Below are 20,079 nucleotides of genomic sequence, written 5' to 3' on the forward strand. Positions count from 1 at the left end.
GTGCTAAGGCAAGGCCAAAGCTTATTCCCTACACTTCAAGTGCTGGCAAGTATGCATTCACCTTCTGTATTGCTTTCTCCATAGCACAAAATAAGCAGACTTTCTCTCCACCCACTGCATCTACTGAACATTCAAAGGCAACCTAAAGAAATGCTGATGTCCCATTTATTCAACATAAATACTAATTGCTGCTAGAAAACAAGGATAAAGATTCACAGTGATTTGGTTACATTTCCCAGCAGAATGAAAACAAATTGTCTTGGCTCTGTAAAGAGTGGCAGATCTTCGGCTGGTGCAAGCTTGTGCGGGCAAGAGCTGGCCTTCTGAGCCGTATGGACCGCTCTTCTCCGTTGGCCTGTGCCCTCATGCTACTGGAAGAGGAGGAGCAGAATCCAAATTTGTACAAGATGAAAGCCGACTCCATTCCTAACGGCATTTGTTCAGATGGACACCTTTTCCGCCATGGTTGTATACATGTGGTAGGAGAGTGCGTCTTGCCCCGGTGCCAGCTGCTCAGGGTGGGCAGAGATCTCGTTGCCATGATTAGAAACAGCTCATAAATGCAAGATGCAGGCTGAGGATCATTACAATTTTTGCATTCAAGCCACTAGAGGCTCCCCTGTCATACACTGCCTCTCTAGCCATGTCCAATTTACAATTAATTCCTTTATAACAAAAAAGATTCAGCAAATCACACACTTCCTTCTGGTTGCATAGGCATTCCATCATGGCAGGCTAAGGCTCCAGGCCTTTGTTATCAATGCCGACTTTTCTTCTGGGGACCTGCATACATGAAAGCCACGTTAAAGTCTCAGGCAGCAGTGTAAATAGGACTACTAAGCAAACCAGCTACAGCAGGAGTGAGACCTGTGACCCTTCAGATGCTGACCTATAACTCACATCTTCCCTGTCTGTCAGCCATGTTGGCTGGGGTTGATAGGAAGTAGAGTCCAATAACCTCTGGAAAAGCACCTCCCTCTACCCCCAGTAGGCAGATGTTTTCTTCTGCTCTTTCTCAGGTTGACCTGCAACTCTGGCTCAGTTTTGGCATAGCTGCAGCTAAGAGCTGTTACCAGACTCGGAGGTTCCTTTTGGCCTGCTGCTGGCTGTGGAGGGTCCCACCTTAATGCACTGGCTTAGCCTGGAGAATGTGTTTCTCCAGCTCAGTTCCTGCAGGGCCCACTTGAGAGGGCCCACAGAAACTACTGCAGCTCACCAGGCACAAAAGGCCGAGGGAGCTAGAGTTTGGCAGAATCAGCTGGCAGTGACTGGTAATTTTCTGTCGGATCTTTAGGACCAGCAGTGTTCAAAGCTCCTCTCTGGGGAGTGTCCCTTTGTATCTACCAGAGAACCACTGTGCTTTACAGAGAATTCTAGGAGGTGCGTTCTAGGAGTTTAGGCCTGGCAGGCCTCACCCTTAGTCTGTATGATCCTAGTGTGACCTGGAACATGCTCTGCTTTTTTCAGGCAGAGCAACTGGGGAAGATCAGTAATTACCCTCTATGTGTTACGAATCTCACTGAGGAACCTTCCCAGTGATTTCCCAGCAGTTGCTCTTCTGCACAAATGTTGAGGAAAGTCCAGAAACCCAGTTAAGAGCATCTCCATAGCAAGCACAAATGTATTTAAACCTTTAGCTTCTTCAGTGCACTGCAGTTAAAGTGCAAACCTCTGACCAACATTTGAGCGATCCCACAGCACCACAGAAGACATTTTGAAATCTCTTCAAGACTTGTCCAAATCTATAATCTCATACAATCGTGCGACAGCTTTAAAAACAAAATCCGGTGTCATGGGCATGTGGATACATTTCAGAATGTCATGTCATAAAAATACAATTAGAAGGGTTCTCCTAGTGACTCAGCCTGGTACAGGAGTAGAAGTAGCCCAGTCCGCTAACACATCTTCCCAAGTGATTCTTTTGCAAAAATATCTGATGTACTTTGCACTTGAGTGAGTAAGCCCACGGTGCTAAGGTGAGGATTTGGCCCCAGGTCTGCATGCCACCAGGTGACTGGTTACATCACCGCAGTTTCCTCTATGCTTGCAATACTAGATCGGGATGCTAGACGCTTACCTTTTCATAAGATGGGGAAGAGTTGCAATCACAGCAGCAGCAAAAACACTGGATGAGCACAAGGAGGGCCATCAAGAGAACCACACCTGGCAGAGAGAATCAACAAGATCAGAAGTGGGGAAGCCCCACCTCCAGCCTGTTTTTAGACTACAGATTTCAGGAAACTACTAAAGGAAGAAGAAAACGATCCATTTATGTCCTGCCTTCTTTGGGATGTGTGGAGGTGGCCTTCCCTTCCCTTCAGGCAATGCATGAACACAGAACTGCTTAGCTTCAGAAAAATTGTTTTCAAACAGATGTTAACTTTTGTTTTAACACTGGGTGGGAGCCATTTGAATTTTCCAGCTTGACTAGCAAAGCCTGTATCGATCTGCCCAAGTTGGCAAATAGCTCGCTTCCGCGGATGGTGAACACATCATCGAGGCACAGAAACGGCAGCCGGTAAGAAAAGTCGGCTGCTTTTTTCCTCCTCCTCCACAACTTACCAATGAAAGTAAAGAAAATGGCAAACGCTGCAATGTCCCAAGGGGTCTGGAACATCTCCTTGCTCTCCAGTCGGCTGAGAGCATCGTTGATCTGGTCACTTAGGTCTTGGCCAAAGTTTCCCCCCATTTTTTTCTTCTTGGTGTGTTCTTTCAAATGTCTTGTTATGTCTGCAGACAGGAAAAGGGAAAGATAAGCACACCATTATGGAAATGGGGCTAGCCAAGGGCATCTGTGACACCACAGATTTACTGGAAATGTGTGGATCCCTATCTGGCCTACATCAAATTCACAAGCCATAACCCTTCCCACCTGATGTCCAGATCAGTCTCTGAACTTTAGAAAGCGCTCAAATACATTTAACTTTTTTATACACAATATCCTGCCTCTGTGCATTTTATTACCCAATTTTTGAAGCAATAATTGTATTGCCTAATGTGGGACACATCAGTAATCATTCTGATCCAGGAAGTGTAATAGAGGTTGGTTCATTTAAAAATGTAGACCAAACAAAATTCCCTCCCATTCTTAATATTAACTTAAGCACCATACACATAGCTCTCCCTGAAAGATAGATGCAATTCAAAAGCTCTTGGCTCTGATAGCTATTTTTGCACATAAAAAACTTTGTTTCAATTTTGGTTTTTTATTATTGCCCTTGGTTTTAAGGTGTTCTTCCAATTCATGCAAGGGAACATTCCTGTTGGACTCCCACCCCCACCCCAGGTTTATCTGCAATGCTTCCTCCATCTTCAAAGGGGATAGTAGGGATACACAGAAGAGGAGTTCAGCTGGAATATGTTTGTGTTGTTTTCTTATGGCATGGTGCTCAAAGCAGTGCTCTTTTTTTGGGGGGGGGTGTTGGTTTTTTACATTAAATCAAAGCTAAAATGCAAGAGCAAACCAGGAGTGCTTGCAGCAGCTGGAACTGGAAAAGGTGTTATCTAGGAGGACACATCAAAATAAGAGTTAGATTTCATGGCAGCCGCTTCCTTGATTGTTGGAGCAGAGGGAAACCAGGGGTCGCATAGGTGCCACTGGGCAGGCTGCCAATGATGGGACCTGTAGTCCCAACACTTCTGGAGGGCACCAGATTGAGAAAGGGTGCATTAGGCTGAGTGGAGTTTTCTATTTTATATCCTGCCCTTCTTCCTCCGAAAAGAAAGTCAGTGCAACTTGCAAGAGCCTCCTTCACGTTATCCTTGCACAGCCCTGTGAGGTAGGACAGGACGAGTGTCTGAAGCAAAGCGGGGGCCAGAACGCAGCTCCAGGGAGCGGCGCTGGGCAGCGGCGGGCGGGCGGGCGCAGGAAGACGGCGCCGGGACGCAGGGCTCGGTGCTCCCCGGCCTGCCCCCCCCCCCCCCGTCAGCGCGCGGAGCGAAGGCCAGCAAGCGGTCCAGCCGGCACAGCTGGGGGCGCGGGAGGCGACCGCCCTCTCCCCGTTCGCGCGGCCCCTCTCCCTGCGACCAACTCGGCGCGGCTTTTCCTCCCGCTGCTCTCCGGCTTAGCCCCACAACAGCCCTGCGAGGGAGGCCGGGCCGAGCGCCGCCCCCTGGGCTCCGTGGCCGCGCGGGGACTGGAGCGCGGGGCGCCCGAGCCCCACCCCGCGCCAGCCGGCTCGGCGCGCCCGCAGCCCCCCTTCCCTCCGGCACGCCCCCAGCCGCGCGCGTTCGCGGGACGCCAGGCGAAGGCCCTCCCCGGCCTGGCCGCGGGGGGCGCGGGACCCCCAGCGCCTCCTCCGGGGCCGCACAGAGCCCGCGCTCCGCAGGGACACGCCGCGGGCCGCGCGGTTCCCACAGGCAGCGCCGCCCGGGAACACAGCGCGGCGTTGCCAGCGCCTTCCCGTTGCTCGCCGGGCGCCTTCCCGAGGGCGAGCCCGGCGCCCCGGCGCCCCTGGCCGTTCGCGCCTTCCCCGCCCGGCACAAACGAGCCCCGGTTTGCCGGGCGAGGCAGTGGCTCCCCGCCGGGCGACCAAGGGGCGGCGGAGGCGCTGCGCGCTCTGCGTGGGGCTCGAGGGGCAAGCGGGGCTAGGCCCGAGCGCTCCCGGGACGTTTCCCTGCTGGACTCCTTTACCTGGAGGGCCCCTTCTCCGGCTGCTTCTGCCCGCGCTCTGCCGAGGGCAGGGCTGCCGCCTCGCTTCCTTGTTCCTGCCCGGGCCCAAGGCAGGTGGTTGGTCTAGAAGCCACCGGAGCCCAAGCGAAGGGCAGGCACGCCTTCCTCTCCTGCTCCGGGGCTGGGCAAACCTCAGGCTTGTCACGTCTCCTTAGTTAGCTTTGCTTTGTATCTTTAAAAAAAAACAAAGCAAAACTACAACCTCAAGATCCAGGCTTGGGGCGTATAAAAGGCCTTAGAATTAGCGCACAGGTTCCTCCAAACACATCCCGGCCTCGGGAGTTCAGTGTTGGTACTGATTCCACTTTTGGTTACCCAAATGCACTTCAGCTGAGCTGCCTAAATTTGGGGCAGCTGCTGCGTTGTTGAGCACCTGTGCCTGCATCAGTTGCTCTCGGTGATGCTGCACAGATCAGCTGGGGCTCCCCAGTAGGACCTGGGGGACCCTGTGCTGGGGAAAGGAGGAGCAGGCTCCTGTGGCATCAGCTGATGATAAAAAGCCGCTCCCCCCACCAAAGGGACAGTTCGGATCTAGCCAAATAACTTCAAAACACTTCAAAGCAAGGCTCATCCGTCGCACACCTGCAGCAACTGACTGTTTATCAACTTGTTTATGCATTGCTGCTTCCTCCCGGCCCCCTTTTGGGTTGAGTGTGTGTGAAACGGTTTAGGCAGGGGCCTTGAAACCAAGGCCTGTTCTGGGCCGAGTCTTCCCTCTTTGAGAGCCACACACCTGGAAGGATTCCAGGTGGCTCTATTTTCCTTGGCACATTTCTGTGCTGGGGAAGAGAAGGAGGAAACAAGCCGGGAGTACAAAGGTTGCATTTCTGCTTGAAAGGACTTTGCTGGACTATCTGGAGGAGGAAGGGAGGCCGCGGCGTTTGTGCCGCGGGGGTGGGCAAAGGCCTCTCCTGCCTTTCTCGAGATGGAGATGGTTCAAGCAACTCGACTGTGCCTCTCTTTTTGTTCCTGTGACTGCGTTGGCACCGGGCTGGCTGCAGAGCCTCCCCAACGGGCGGGAGGGGCCCCTCCTTGCAGCTCTGCCTGGGCCGAGGCAGGCATGAGCGACCAGCCATCTGGGGACTGGGATCCCAGCAGCTCCCTGGGGCAGGGGAGACATTCCTGCAGAGAGGGGCCCTGATCAATTAAAAATCATGTTCTGTAGCCAGCTCAAATATTTAGTGGTACGCCCCCCCCCCCCCGTGGTGGGGTGTGATGCAGGCCTGGAAGAGGTGAATGAGCACAGCCTGTAGAGTCAACAGGAAGCGCACCCTTGTCTCCCACTGAGAAACAGACATTCATGAAGGGCGAGCTGGAAAGCTGCTCCTGGGGGGCTGGAAGTCTAGGTAACATTTGCCACAGGGTGGGCGACTTGTAGGCCAAAATGGTGGGTGGGCCACAACTCCCATCCTCCCTCACTATTGGTTTTGATGCTTAGGCCTGATGGGAATTTTTTTTAGTTGAAATATTTTATGCCACTCCCCAGTCAAAAAGTCTTCCATAATACCTTGCCTGTGCTCACTAAGCAAGATAGCCCCGACCTGCAGGTTGATAAGCCAGTGTGGCGTAGTGGTTAAGAGCACGGGACTGGGACTCGGGCGATCTGGGTTCTAGTCCCCGCTCAGCCATGGAGCCAACTGGGTGACTTTGGGCCAGTCACAGACCCTCAGCCCAACCTCCCTCACAGGGTTGTTGTTGTGGGGATAAGATGGAGGAGGAGAATGATGTAAGCTGCCTTGAGCCCTTTGTAGGAAAAAGGCAGGATATAAATCGGAAATAAATAAAATAAGCTAACTAGAAATGGCATCCAAGGAAAACAAATGGGGAGGCTGGCGAGAGAAAGGAAAGCAGTCGTTTTGCAGAACTGCCCTGTCTCATTTCCCTCAGCTCAGCCTCCTGGAATGGCCCGACTGGCCTAACAGATGGGGGCTGAGCTCTCACGGAGGCAGCTCCAGCAGGGCTGGGACTGCAGGAAGGAACATCCCAGGCTCCACATGCTGCCTGTTGCTGTTTTACTAGATTGCAGGTGGGTGAGGGGGGATCACCTTTGGGTGCACTCCCATATACCCCATAATATTATTTGGAGGCAGTCTTTCAGGATGGAGCCCTCTTAAGGAAGTGTGTGAGCTAAAAGCCATGCAAAGTGCATGCTAAGATGATCAGCAAGTACATATTCATTAGAAACAACAGCCTCGAATTTTAGGGAAGATGGCTCTGGTGCACTAGCTTTCTACATGAGGGGACTTCAGGTACATGAGGGGTGTCACATGGAGATGGGTAGAGACCTGTTCTCCCCTGCAGAGGAGGGCAGGATGTGCCCCAACGGAGCAAAGCTCAGGGAATCAAGGTTCCATTTGGAGGCCAGGAAGCACTTCCTGACAGTTAGGACCCCGAGGGTGTGGAATGGGCTTCCCCGGGAGGTGGTTGAGGCCCCCTCAGTGAGGGTGTTCAAAGATAGGCTGGACGTGCACATGGTGGGCATGTCGTGAGCGGAGCCGGCTGGAGCTGGGGGGTCAGACTAGATGGCCCGGGAGGCCCCTTCTGACTCGCTCTGTTTCTCTGTTATTTGTGGGGGGAGGGGGGGCATAAAAAAGCGACCCTTCCCTTTTCAGGGGCTGGACCTCTGCATCAGCCCTTTTCTTTGCTGGCCTGCGCTTTGAGGTGCTCGCACTGGTACCCAAGAAGAACTGAAAGCTGGTTTATGCCAAGTGTCCTGCAGAACAGAAGCCCAGCCAAGAAGGGGCCCTCCTCCACTTCTGTTATTTGAGAAGACCTGCACAGGGAGCAAACAGGCGCCACCGATCGCTTCCTCGCAGTGCAGATGCTGCCAGGACGGTTGGCTGCTTGAGGGGAAGGGCAAGATGCCATGCCAGCTGCTGGACAGCTCGTTGGATCTTCTTTCAGCTCTGGGCGTTGGGTAGCACCTTCAGCCCCACCAGTTAGTGGCAGGATAACTTAGGGGGCAGAGGGCAAGCACAGCGGCATCTTCCAACCAGTTGCTGCCCCATCCAAGCATCTGTCGCCTGAGGCAGTGGCTTTGCCCTCACTCATGGAAGTGCCAACCCTGAGTGAACCAGTTCTTGGCTGTAATATAATGTAGGATCCTAGTCACCAGCGAGGGACACAAGGAAGAAAAGGATGGTTCCGGCCTTAATGCCTTCTGCATTAAGGCCCTGCCTGCAAAGCCCCCGGGATCCCCTGCCGCAGATGAGATAGCCTGGACAGTAACAGTGCCCCTTAATCAAGGAGAAAAATTCAGGTGTAATTTCCTGGAATTCCAGCAGGTGGTGCCATTGTGTTGTTTATTATGCAGGGAGATGAGCTTTGAGGATTTGACTTTAAGGAATCTACAGATACCCTTCCCTTCTGCTGAAGAGAAATACAGACTAGACTGTTGTTTTCGGGATTAATTTATTAGACTTTGTAGTTATTTCTTTTGGGCTCTTTAGTATTTTTAATCTATGACTTTATTGTTGCATGGTAGGTATTTTTATATTTGTTTTTTCTATTTATTTTGGAAATGTATTTGGAATTCCAATGTATTTAGAAATGCACGTTTGTTTTTATTGTTGGAAATGTAAACTGCCGAGAGACCCCTATGGGCTATGGGTGTGATACAGAAGTAGAAATAATAGTGGCTGAATATGGATTGTGTGTGGGTTGCCATTGAATTGTGGGTAGATGCTGTCTGAATCCAGCTATGCTAACAAGTCATAGAGAATCCATGACTTTTGTTGGTTTGTGAATTGTGGGTTGTTCAGCATGGTGTATTATTTCATCCTCGTTCCAGCAACCCAACACGCTGCACTTTTAGACAGTTCTCTTGTCTAAAAACTAAAACTATTTCATTCATTTTCTTTTATGAAAACTTTTATATACCATTTGCTTAGCCAGAGGCGCTCTGAATGGTTTACAGCAAGAAAAAGAAAACCAAAACCAATCAAAAGAAGAAGAAAAACCACAATAAAATCAAGTTTAAAAAAATGACTTAAGATCAGTGCCAGGTGTTCTAGCAATATTAAATACAATATAAAATGAGACATGACTTTTCCTATTTAACAGTTAAAGTACTGTAGAATGTCAATGCCAAGTTTTAGCCTGGCCCCCAAAAGCATGAAAACCTGGCTCCGGGCTCCCCTCCCTGGGCAGCGCATCCCACAGCCGGGGCGCCCCAGCCAAGAAGGCCCTCATTTCCGCTCGTCCTTGCCATGGGTTGGCGAAGGATTGGGGCTCCCAAGCTGAGCTGTCTCTACCACGAGGCGGGAGCGAGGCTGTGGCAGCACAGGTGTTTGGGGAAGCGGTGAAGCTGATTGTCCCAGCACAGCGATGGCTCTTGTCTGTTGAGCGCGAGTAGCGCACCCTCCGCTTCTTTCCTAGAGAAACTGCCTCAAACCATCCCCACGGCCCCAGAGCCCCAGGCTGCTTTCCACTTGCTCTTTCGTCCTGCCAGGAAGGTGGCCACACGAGGCAGGGGATTCTCGGTGGTGGCACCCCATCGCTGGCACTTCCTGCGCGCTCATACCAAGGTTTGTTCCCATGGCCCACTTCCCTGAGGAAAGGCCAAGGTCGCTCTCGTTTGCTCACTGCCGGGCACGTCGACGGGCATTTTGTGCATGCACCACAACGCTCCTCTTCGGCCCCCGGCGCTTCCTGAGAGTCAACCACTCTCATCACTGAAAACAATCAGAGAAGGCAATCCCGAAATGACAGCGTACGAGCCAATTATATTTTTAAATCAAGTAGAGAACAGAGTCAGAGAAATAGGATTTATGACAGCATGATTAGGACTCAGAGAAAAATATTTCCCTCCTCCCGCTCTCTTTGTGCTTCTCAGAATTCATCTCCAGAACTGAAGACTTATCCTTTAGCTCTCCACCGTGGCCTCGTTCAAGCTGCCAAAACACTATTAATGGGTTATAAAGCCACCTACCAGGTCTGGCGTCTTTTGCATGAACTGGTAAGAAACAGCTTCCTTTCCCCTTCCAACTGTGGTTTCTGATGCCTCCGTCGCTCCTTCCAGTTGCAGTTCTTTATTATAAGGTGTTGGGAAAGGTTTGGAAATCGGAGCTGTGGTGTTCCAAATTCCCAGTGATCTGCTTTTCAGAGGGATGTTCTCCACTCGGCAGCAGGGGCTCTCGGGCAGGCCCCCCCTTGGCTTGTTCTTCCTTTTCACCCTGTTTGCTTGCCCACTTGACACTCTTGCCCTGATCATGGAGGGGGTGAGAAGGAAAAGCTGTACATACGACATCCGGACTGCGGACTGGCGTTCAGTCCAGGAATACATGAAGTGTAATCCTCAGGCAGGTAATGAGGCTTGCAATGTTTTGTTGGGAGCTGGGCTACGCCGTACTCATTCCAAGGAAGACAGTCTCCTTATGTCCGCACGCCACGCCCTTTGTGCCATGGAGTGCTGCAGGCCGCTGCTTTGTCCCCCGTACTTTTTAACACCTGCATGAACCTGCTGGGAGAGGCCATCCGGAGGCTGAGCTGAAGTGCCACCGGTGGGCTGATGACACTCAGCGTGACCTCTCATTCTCGTCAAATCCAGGTGAGACAGCCCCTGTGCCTGTCCAGTACTTGGACTCAGTAACAACCTGGATGTAGGTTAGTAATAAGTAATAAGTAGGTTAGTAATGTAGTAATAACCTGGAGTTGAAGCTCGGTCCAGATAAGATGGAGGCACAGTTGTGGGGAGCCCACCTGCCCAACTGGGGAATTTTCTACCCATCCTGGAGGAGGCTGCGCTCCCCGTGAAGGGTGAGGTTCGCAGCCTTGGAGTGCTGCGGATCCCAAGTTGCCACTCGCTGTCCACGCAGGTGGCCCCGGGAGCCAACGGTGGTCTCTGCCGACTTCCGCAGGTGCAGCAGGCGTGTCCCCGGGTGGAGGCTTGCTGCTGCAGTCCCCGCCGAGGCAGCCTTGCGCCTGGACTGCTGCTACGTGTTCCATGTGGGGCTGCCTGGACATTGCAGCTTATGCAACACTGGGCAGCGTACCTGCTGCCCAGGACAGGTGTGGATGAGCGCATTACTCCGGTCCGGTGCAGGCTGCATCAGCTGCGGCCTGGGCCCAATTCAAGGTGCTCACAACAGAGGCAAAGTCCTAATCGCCTGGGGCTGGGGAGCCCGAGGGGGAGAGGGTCCGTCTCCATATCCCTCCCCTGGGGGAGGAGAAGGGCCTTCTCCTGACAGCTCTCTGATGAGGGATCTCCCCCCATCCAAGATCTGGCTGCGGGCAACCCTTTAGTCCTTCATGCCCCGGTTAAAAACTTGCCAAAAACCTTAAAACCGTGGTTATTTTGGTGGCATGGTTAGGGTTGGCATAATGGTTTTAATGGTTATGTTGCTGCCACCACCGTATCCTGATTTTAATGCTAGACAAGCTTTTTAGTATGTGTAATTTTTATCTATGTTATAAGGCCATTTGAATAGACATTATTTAGTTTTATGCCTTTTTCCCTTTCTACTTCTTTTTTCTCTTTTTTATTTTTACTTTATTGATTGATTTATATTGTGCTTGTTATAAATGAATTGTAGGGTTACTTGTTAAAATGTTGCTCTTATATTGCAGCATACAAATAAAATGAGTAAATAAATAAATCTTAATTAATTTAAAAATCAGATACAAAGCCTGTGTATATTAAGAAATGTATTAGAAAAATGCATTATTAGGGAAAACACCCACAAATGTTGGAGAATGTTCATGCAAACCCAAAGTTCATGATAAGATGGGCTTAAGATTCAGGAAATTCTCAAAGTTGAAAAAATCAACAAAATTAGAAAAAGGAAAAAAAAGGAGAGAAACCAGCGCTGCCTCGTTTGGGTGACCCTGGCAAGATTGGCAGAGTATAAACAAGTACTTCTGAGTAGATGTCCTTTCGGGGGCACTGCAGGACTGGTATGCATGTGGCTTTGCCCTGTGGCCCCCGCGGACCGAGGGCTCCGTGTCGCCTGCCTGGCCGAAGTCCGGGCTCACCCCCCTCAGCAGTGCCCTTGGAGAGAGGCCACCAAAGGCTCTCCTTGGAGATTTTAAGCCACCTGCCCCCCAGTGTTGGGCTTCTCTCATGTGACAGGAGAGGACATGAGGTGACAGCTTGTTTCTGGGTTGTTGGCCTTCTCTTGGTCGCACCTGTCTCCCTGTCCCTGTTGGATGCAAGCGATGAAATACCTCCAGAGGATTTCTGCTTGGCAGCTGCACAGCTGGCCTCCCATTCCACCTCCCCGTGGAGCGATGCGGCAGACACGGGATTTTAAGCAAATTCCGGGACCTCATGCCACCATCACTAAGCTGCTGCTTCCCAGATGTCTGGAATGACAGCTCCCATTGCTCTCAGTGGGATGGTGATGGCCTAGGGATCATGGGAGTTGTAGTCCAAACCATCTGGAAGGCACCATGTCACCTTACCTTGTGACAAATCTGGCAGACTTCCGGTGATGCAGAACTGAACACCCTCCTAGCCCCATGTGTCTGGCACATCCCGCTGCTCGTGGCAAAGGGGAGCATGAAACGACACGCCCCGGTTCCGCCTCCTGCTTCAGCCCCAGCTACTCGTGGCTGCCCGTGCTCTGCCTCCTCGTCACACGCGCCCCGTGACAGGCCTGGCTTCACACACGGTTGAGCCAGGAGCATGATGACTTCTCCATCCCAATAGAAAATGCCTTGCGGCGAGACACACGGAGCGGTCTCGTCTTGGCAGTTCTGGTGGGATGGCCGTCGTGCCTCCGTGTTCCCTCCCAGGGGCTTCCTGTCAGGAATTCCTGCCTCCGAGGATGTGTGATGCTGGAGACAGGAGGCGGGAGGCGGTCGTCCGTGCTCACTGTTCTTTTTCTTGGCCCACGGGGTATGAACCCCCTGAGAAAGAGCTAGTCTGGTGCACTGGTTGGAGTGTTGGACTGGGATGGGGCAGAGCTGGGTTCGAATCCCCCCTCAGCCACAAGTCTCCCCGAGTGCCTTTGGACCAGACGCTGGCGCTGAGCCTAACGCTGTGAATCAGTCGCTTCCTCCGGCTGTCTGTTGCAGTCCTTGTGGGAGGATGTACAATGCTCTTCAGCAGAAATGAATTCAGAAAATTGTTTTGTTTTCAAGGGCTGTTGGGGGATAGAATTAGCTACTCTGTTCAGCAAGGCTCCCAAGGCTTCCACAGGCTGCATCTTGCTAGAAAATTGAGTACTTTGTGTTTGGGAGCAATGGGGCACTTAATACTTCTTTGCTGATGAATCATGGCTAGGTAGAGAAAACTCTGCATTTATTCATGCAGATGAATCTGATTGAAATTACACTGGAGGAGATGGATGGATGGATGCTTGGACAGGTGATGGGCTCACGCTGGCTGCTCGAGAGGCAGAACCCGAAGCAGGTGATGGGGAAGGTGTGGTTCCACCGGCACCAGCAGGTGCTGAGCGATCGTCGGGCAGGTTGCGGAACTCTAGCAGAGAAAGGAGTCGCAGCTCACGGCAGCTCAGGCCAGAGCCCAGGGCCAGCATCAAGCCGTCCACAGCCCCACGGGCAAGGAAGCACCCTCCGGCCCGTGTGCCTAGCAGCCATGTGCGGGGTACCAGGGGGACCCCATGGCCATAAAGGCCGGTAACGGTTGACTGTCACCTCCTCCATGAATTTGTCCAGCCCTTCAGATGGGGGGCCCATGCCAATGAGTTCTGTAGCTCAGCTATGCCCCATGTGAAGATGCTGTTCCTTTTATCTGTCCTGGGAACCATTCCTGGTCCCCCGAGCTTTTGTATTACTGGGCCGCCCCCTTCTCTCCCCCCACCCCTGCTTGCCCTCTCAGGTCTCTTGACCAGACAGAATCCCTTTGCAGAACAGAGTGCTTATTACCCAATTTGAGGGCCTCAGGGGATGCCAGGTATGATGGCGGGGGACTAGCAAACCCCAGGGAAATAACTTGCCCCTCTCCTCCTTCAGCTGGGCCCTGGTAATTACTGGAAGGAAATGCATTTTTGACATACAAATTATAATTGATTGGTAAACCAGCATGCTTCCTTGAAAATTAACTCTAGCGAAATCAACAGGACTTTCCTAGAAGAAAATATGATTAGGGCAGGAGCGTGAAAGGCACCATCGTTTTCTCTTTCAGAAGCCAAATGTGTGGGTCGAAGCTCCCCGCTCCAAAGGGCACGCTGCTGCTTCTGTGGCCCCCGCGCCGTTTCTTGCCTTCTGGTGCTGCCAGCACAGGACCGGCTGACGGGCGGGTTGCCTCCCCACCTGCCTGCCTCACGGCCTCGCTTTGCCTGCCACTTCTTCCAAGCGGCCTTGCGGACCCTTTTGCCAACACGTGGAATTTCTAAAAAGCTAACATAAATGGCACAAAGTAATAGCTTGCAGGGGCCAACCAACGAGAGAAACAGTAACTCCCCCTTAACCTGCGCAGATACTATATGCGCACAAAATCTTCTAAAATCTGCCCCGTTTGCCAGGAGCGGGTGGTGGGTGAGGGTGGGAAGTCAGGGGTGAAGTGGCTGTTCTCGCTCTGATAAAATAGCAGTGTGTTGGTGCACACAGCTGGCTGAGCTCCCAAAAGCCAGAGCGGGGCTGTTGTGTGAGACCCCTGTAGCAGCCCTCTCTCCTAGCAGAGGGAGGCAGAGGGGTGTGGGCAGCAGGGCCGGCCCTGCCCTTTGGCAGCGTGAGGACCTCGTCTCAGGAGGCAGAAGCTGTGGGGAGCAGGGCCCTGGGGCGTCCCCCTAACTGGAGACAGAGCAGCACCTGCCTGTCGTGTTTCCCTGAACCTTCGTTCTCTTATCCCCCGTGCACACATCGACCCTCCCGCTGTGGACCAGGCCCTGGTGCTCTTCTTCGTCCATTCATCCTCCAGATACAGCTGGCGCTGGCAACGCACGCTCCACGTTGCAAGAAGGCCTCCTCCAAGAGGAAGAGACTAAATGAGCAGAGACTGGACTAGAGACTGTCTCTGGAGAACTGAGTCAGCTGCAGGCGTGAGACCTGAATGATTCTCTTCCCACTAGGACAACATTCTTTGGGGCGCAGCAACTCGGGTTGGGCAGAGCTCACCTTGAGGAGGCTCAGAATTCCCTGTCCAAATCCATCTGTAGAAAGGAAGGTCACTAAGGCAGCTCTGAGGGACGGCAACCAGCCAATGCACTAATCTGGCTGGCCCGTTTTCCTTCCCGCAGCGCAAAGGTCAAGCATGCTCTGGCCTCAGTGGGGCTAGGCTAGCTGGGGCTACTTCTGGCTTCATTATGCTTTGCCCCAAGGTATTCTGCCTTCTAATGAGCGCTCTCCAGCTTTGGCACTGCATTCCTATCTGCAGGTGCACGAAGCTTCTGGCGGCAGTAGCCAGCTGGCCCTGAGTCTGGAAGCCTGCAGAGTTCACAGAGGCTGCTGGGTAGAAAGCAAGGAGCAACGGCAGGATGGGCGGATGGGGCTCCTTGAAGTGAGGCCAAACTGAGGGAAGGTACAAGCTAGTGATTTACCAGTTGCCTGGGGCACTTTGGCCAAGAATCCCTGGGAAAGGAGGCCAGAGGGACAGAAACAAAGCCAAGGAGGCTGGCAGCTGGCAACCTGCATATTAATTCTGGCCGGCCATAAGCAATTGGACGGACCATCTGGGAGCCCCATCTAATTTCAGTACAGTTCAGTGTTTGCTGTTTCAGTTGTAAGGAAAAAACGGTGACGGGAGGGGTAGATTCCAAGTGTAAGGATGCAGAGGAGGAGGTATGGGAGAAGGTGTGCAGCTTTGCAATCTCACCAATGCAATCCTCTGCAAGTCTACTCAGAAGTCAGTGCCAGTGTGTTCAAGGGGACTTGCTCCCAGGTAAAAGTGTGCAAGATCACTGTATCCTTTGTTCAACCTTCCCTAACCTGGTGCTCTCCTTGGATTGCAATTCCCATTGTCCTCAGTGAGCACCAATTGCTGTCAGGATGAAATGGAGGGGGCTGCTATTTAGAAATGCTTCGCTTAAAATAAACCCATTGGGAGCACAAGCAAAACGCTCTTGGCCAGTTCCGCCAAAAGATTCCGGCCCCCTGGCCAAGAGGCCTTCGACAGCCCCGCCATCAAGAGAGGCGTTCATTTTGTCACTCACAGTATTTCCAAGCGGTAACCGCCCTGGGGTGGTTCATGCTCATCTCTATTCATACCCCACAAACAGTGCCATGTTACAAGCGGGTGGGGGGGGGGAGTCCTTTGGGTTAGAGAGATGGGGAGGGGATTATTAATGCCGTCACGTGGGTGCCCGCGAGCTGATGGAGCAACCGGGCCCCTGCAGGAACAAGTATCTGCCAGTGAATGCAGCCGGGCCCCGGGGCCCGTGTGCCTTCGGCTGAGTCGGAGCCTCAACGGCAAACCGCTGCGAAGCAGGGCACACCTCTGGCCAGGGCGAGCGGGCAATGGGCTGCGCGCCACGGCGTTCTGGGCACGGCGCTTGGGGCCCGAAGGACAGGTCAGGAACCCACACGGCGCCTAGACCATGGAGGGCAGGGGAGCGAAACTCCTCTCGGCCGGGAGCTGGCTGGCCTGCTGGAGAAGCTCCCCGCGGTGGCTTCTGGCAGAGGGAGGGGCCCAAGGCAAAAAGGACAGAAGCGGAAGCGGCTGTGCACAAGTGCCAGCACATCTGAGCTTGACTTTCTTACCTTAGAGCATTGCTGATCAAAACCAGCACCCTCGATTTGCCAGAAGCATTCTGGTGGCAAATAGCGTTTGCAGTCAGATAAACGCAAAGTGCATTGGCTTGGCCCAGTCAGAAGAACTGGTAGCAGAATCTGAGATAACAGGAAGTTTTGGGTGGACTTCAGGGGCAGCCCCCCCCCCCCACAGAATAGTCTAAATGGAAGCAGTATGAACTTTTTAATGTTGTTGTTGTAAACTAGCCAGAGAGCCCTCTGGACTATGGGGCAGTATATAAATGTAATATATAAATAAATGGGCATGTGTCTTCACTGAAACAGATTTGTAAACAGTACAGAAGCTCAACTCCATGTGAGAGTGAATATTGCTCTTTGAAAAGGCAGGCTTTAATCCACAGTTTTATGTAGTGTTCTGATGATGAGAAAGAAAGGCTTTCCTAATGATTTTCTAAATGCCCGTAATTGGGTCAAGTATGATTTGCTGCAGTTGTGTTTTGCTGCGCCCACTGTTGCAGGCTTTTGGCAGCCCTGTTTTGGTAGAGCTTACACTCAGTTTGTTCTGACAGAAGGCAGGGTGTTGTTAGGTCTGCGTGGGAAGGCTGCAGCCATTTCCCCATACTTGGTATCCACTCCTAACGTGCTGCCTTAGAGCCTGGCGCTCGCTTCCTCAGCTGCTAAAAGAGCTTGGCTTCCTTGGAGCCATTGTTTGCAGCATGAGCTTAGAGCCAGACCAGCTCCCTTGTGCCTTTCAACACGGAGAAACCCAAGTGACGCATCTCCAACAGGGGCAGGTGAACCTGGATGTTTGCCCTGCCCACCACTCGCTGGGTCTGAGCCGCCATCTTAATTGCTGACCACCCTGGAGTAATGCTTGGTCATGTCAGGGGCATTTGTGAGGAAGGTCGGCGTTGGCTTGAACTGGGCCACCCAGCCTGGCAGTGCTTGCGGTGTTGTCCCAAGCCTGCTTCTTTTTAAGAAAGGACCCCATCAAGCACAGCAAGGAGAAGAAGAATTGGGAAAAGCACCCTTGAGAACAAGTTTGATCACAGCAAAAAGGCAATTGACCAGTAAGTGCTGTGCAGCACTGGCTGTTTTCAGCCTGGGGAAGAGGGGGAGCTTTTAGCCACTTATAGGTATTTGAGGGGATGCCATGACCAGTTCTTCCCTGCAGTGGAGGGCAGGACATGTTCCAATGGGGCAAAGCTCAAGGAACAGGCTTCAGGTTAGATGGATGGAAGGACTTCCTGATGGTCAGGATCCCAGGATATGGGATGGGCTTCCAAGGGAGCTGATGGAGGCCCCATCAGTGGGGGTGTTCAAGGAAAGATTAGACAACCACATGTTGGGGATCACATGAGTGGAGCCAGCTGGAGCCAGGGGTCAGACTAGATGGCCCAGGAGCCCCTTCTGACTCGCTTTGTTCCTATGTTTCTAGTTCCCCTTTATGCCTTTGACGACCTGGTTGCAATGACAGACACTCATTGGAGTGAAACTCCCCCCACAGACGCGGATTGGTCCATTTGAATTCTGGTGCTTCCTGCTTGTGTCTGAAAGGCTGGGGCCTGGAGCCGCAAGCTCTGATGGCTTCAGCATTGCAGGAAATGGGACCATCTTGCTGTATTTAATGCTGGCCAGCCATAGACCATAGTGCCACACTGCCTTGAGTCATCCAAACCAAACCAAACCAAACCAAACCGTTTTTAAAAAGCATGCAAAACAAGCAAACTACAACATTAGAAACAGCAGTTTAAAAGACCAGCACAACACCGTCAGTGAAAAGAGATTGAAACACGAATGTTTAAGGAGTTGTATTAAGCTCACACAAATAGGGCCGTGCATGTAGCTTTCAGGACCAGGTTCCAGAGGTGTGGGGCCACTGCAGGAAAAACCCTGTTTGGCAGTGGACTTTGAAGGTGGCTCTGCTGACAGAGTCTAAGTCCTAAGACAGACCTGGGCCTGTTCAAAGGGGTGCGGTTTGCAGCAGGCTGCTCAGATCAATGCTTGTGGCTTTAAAGGTCAACAGCAGCACTTTGCAAGGAGCCTGGGAAAAAGCGGGCCAGTATCTGTGTCAATTTTTTACCTTTGACAAGCCTGCCGAGCACAGGATCCCGCGGTGACACGGGCTCAGGCGGCCTGCAAAGAGCAGCTTGTGCTGCTGACCTTTCCTTCTCGGGACTCAGGAAGGCTTCAGAAGGCACTGTGGAGACAAGTGACCATGCTCCACTGACGTGCGTCATCGGCCCGTATTCTGGGCAATTAGGAGAGCAGGGCTTGGGAAAGACATGGGAACATATGAAGACAGAATAGGATGGCTGCCTGGAGAGGACTGAAAAGGAGGGCGTGCATCATCAAAGCAGAGGCCGAGAGAGGTTGCCGATTTACATCAAGGCCACATATGCTAATCCTTGTGTACTGAAGCACATTTCGAACCGATTATTATGATTTACTTCAAAATGCAGCGTACCTGACCGTGGTACGGAAGACCATGACCGGGGGCCTGGACCCCTCGCGCAGCCTGGACACAGCACCTCAGACCTTTGGCGATGCCTGAATATGACATGGGGCGCTGGCTGGACAGCCTTTCAGACAGAGGCTGCCTTTGAAATAGAGGGCAGTCCTCTGGCAAACAGAGGACCCTTCTCTGTGAAAGAGGACACATGGCTACTCTAAGTAAGAAGACAGTGCCCTGAGTGAATGCAGAATTCATTTCCCAAGAGGCGGTTCTGCAGAGGCCAGGGAGTACTGTGGGGAAATTAGGTAAACTCAACCATCATTTCGTAGCTTACTGTGAATTCCTACACAAGAAGTGAGTCCCCTTGAATCCCACATCGGCAGGTAAGGTGCAAGGTGTAAATGAAGCTCCCCCTCATGACGCTCATCTTCCCAGCGTGGGTGGTGGGGACTGGCCAGCACTGGGAGGAGACCCCGGCCGAGTCCATCCCCTGCTGCTTGCCCTTCCCACCTGGCCGGCCTCTGGGCCTCTCTCGGCTGAGAAAAGCAAAATGGGTGTAGCTCGCAGCCCCACTGACAAAAGTGGCACCAGTTTGCCCTTCGTCCCACCCAGAAAGTATCCTGCACCCCCAGACTATGCAGACCCTTGAAAACTGAGTAGATAGAATCTTCCAGCAGGTTTTGTGCTGTAACATCTCTGCATCTAGAAACAAAGACCTCATTTGAACCTGGCCAGAAGCTGCAGCAGCAGAAGAAAGGGGAGGTATTTTATTGCTGCGAGAAGCAATTCCCAGTGTGGATGGATCTCTCTAAGAAGTTCAGCTACCCAGGCAAATTGGAAGCATCATAAAACCAGACAGGAACAGGGCGTCCGTCATTAATGATGCCCTTCGATCCGTGCATGTCCAATGCTAGAAATCAAGCCCACAAAGCTAATAAAACGTATGACAAAATCAAGCAAACAAGTCCACAGGGAGAAGGAGACAACTCTTCCCGCTGCCTGCAACCTGGCTTATTAACAGAAGCTTTATTTAGGAGCTCCTCCGAACAGCAAGAGAAAAACCTGCCATCTCCCGATTGAATGGCCCACGCCAGGGACCCCAGAATGAGCTTTGCTGAGGATATATTGGGTTCAGTGCACCATGGCAGTTCTCAGCCCACCAACTGAATCTCTGATTTAAAAGGAAAAAAATCAGTATGTAGTGTTGGCAATCTTCCACCCTGACACAGCCCAGAAAGTTTGCCTTGTGCTACACAAGCTGTCATAAAGTGGTACCAAATAAATAGGCCCGTGCCCTCCTATGCTGGAGCTGATAAAGAGAGCAGGATCCATCTTCTCATCCAGATTTATAGCCTCAAGG

The 20,079-nt window shown here is 52.3% G+C and overlaps 1 protein-coding gene across 1 annotated transcript; it reads right to left on the bottom strand.

The window, feature by feature from the left end:
- Positions 1-151: 151 nt before the first annotated feature.
- Positions 152-4,709, bottom strand: SMIM22 (small integral membrane protein 22). The gene is made up of 4 exons (XM_044445640.1): positions 4,634-4,709; positions 2,563-2,730; positions 2,078-2,163; positions 152-783 (listed from the first exon to the last, which is right to left on the bottom strand). The coding sequence occupies exons 2-4, from the start codon at positions 2,687-2,689 to the stop codon at positions 736-738; spliced, it is 261 nt and encodes an 86-aa protein (XP_044301575.1). The 5' UTR covers positions 2,690-2,730; positions 4,634-4,709; the 3' UTR covers positions 152-735.
- Between the last annotated feature and the right edge of the window lie 15,370 nt (positions 4,710-20,079).

The sequence above is a fragment of the Varanus komodoensis genome, unplaced genomic scaffold (genome assembly GCF_004798865.1).
Source record: "Varanus komodoensis strain SLA01 unplaced genomic scaffold, ASM479886v1 scaffold49, whole genome shotgun sequence".
NCBI lineage: Eukaryota > Metazoa > Chordata > Lepidosauria > Squamata > Varanidae > Varanus > Varanus komodoensis.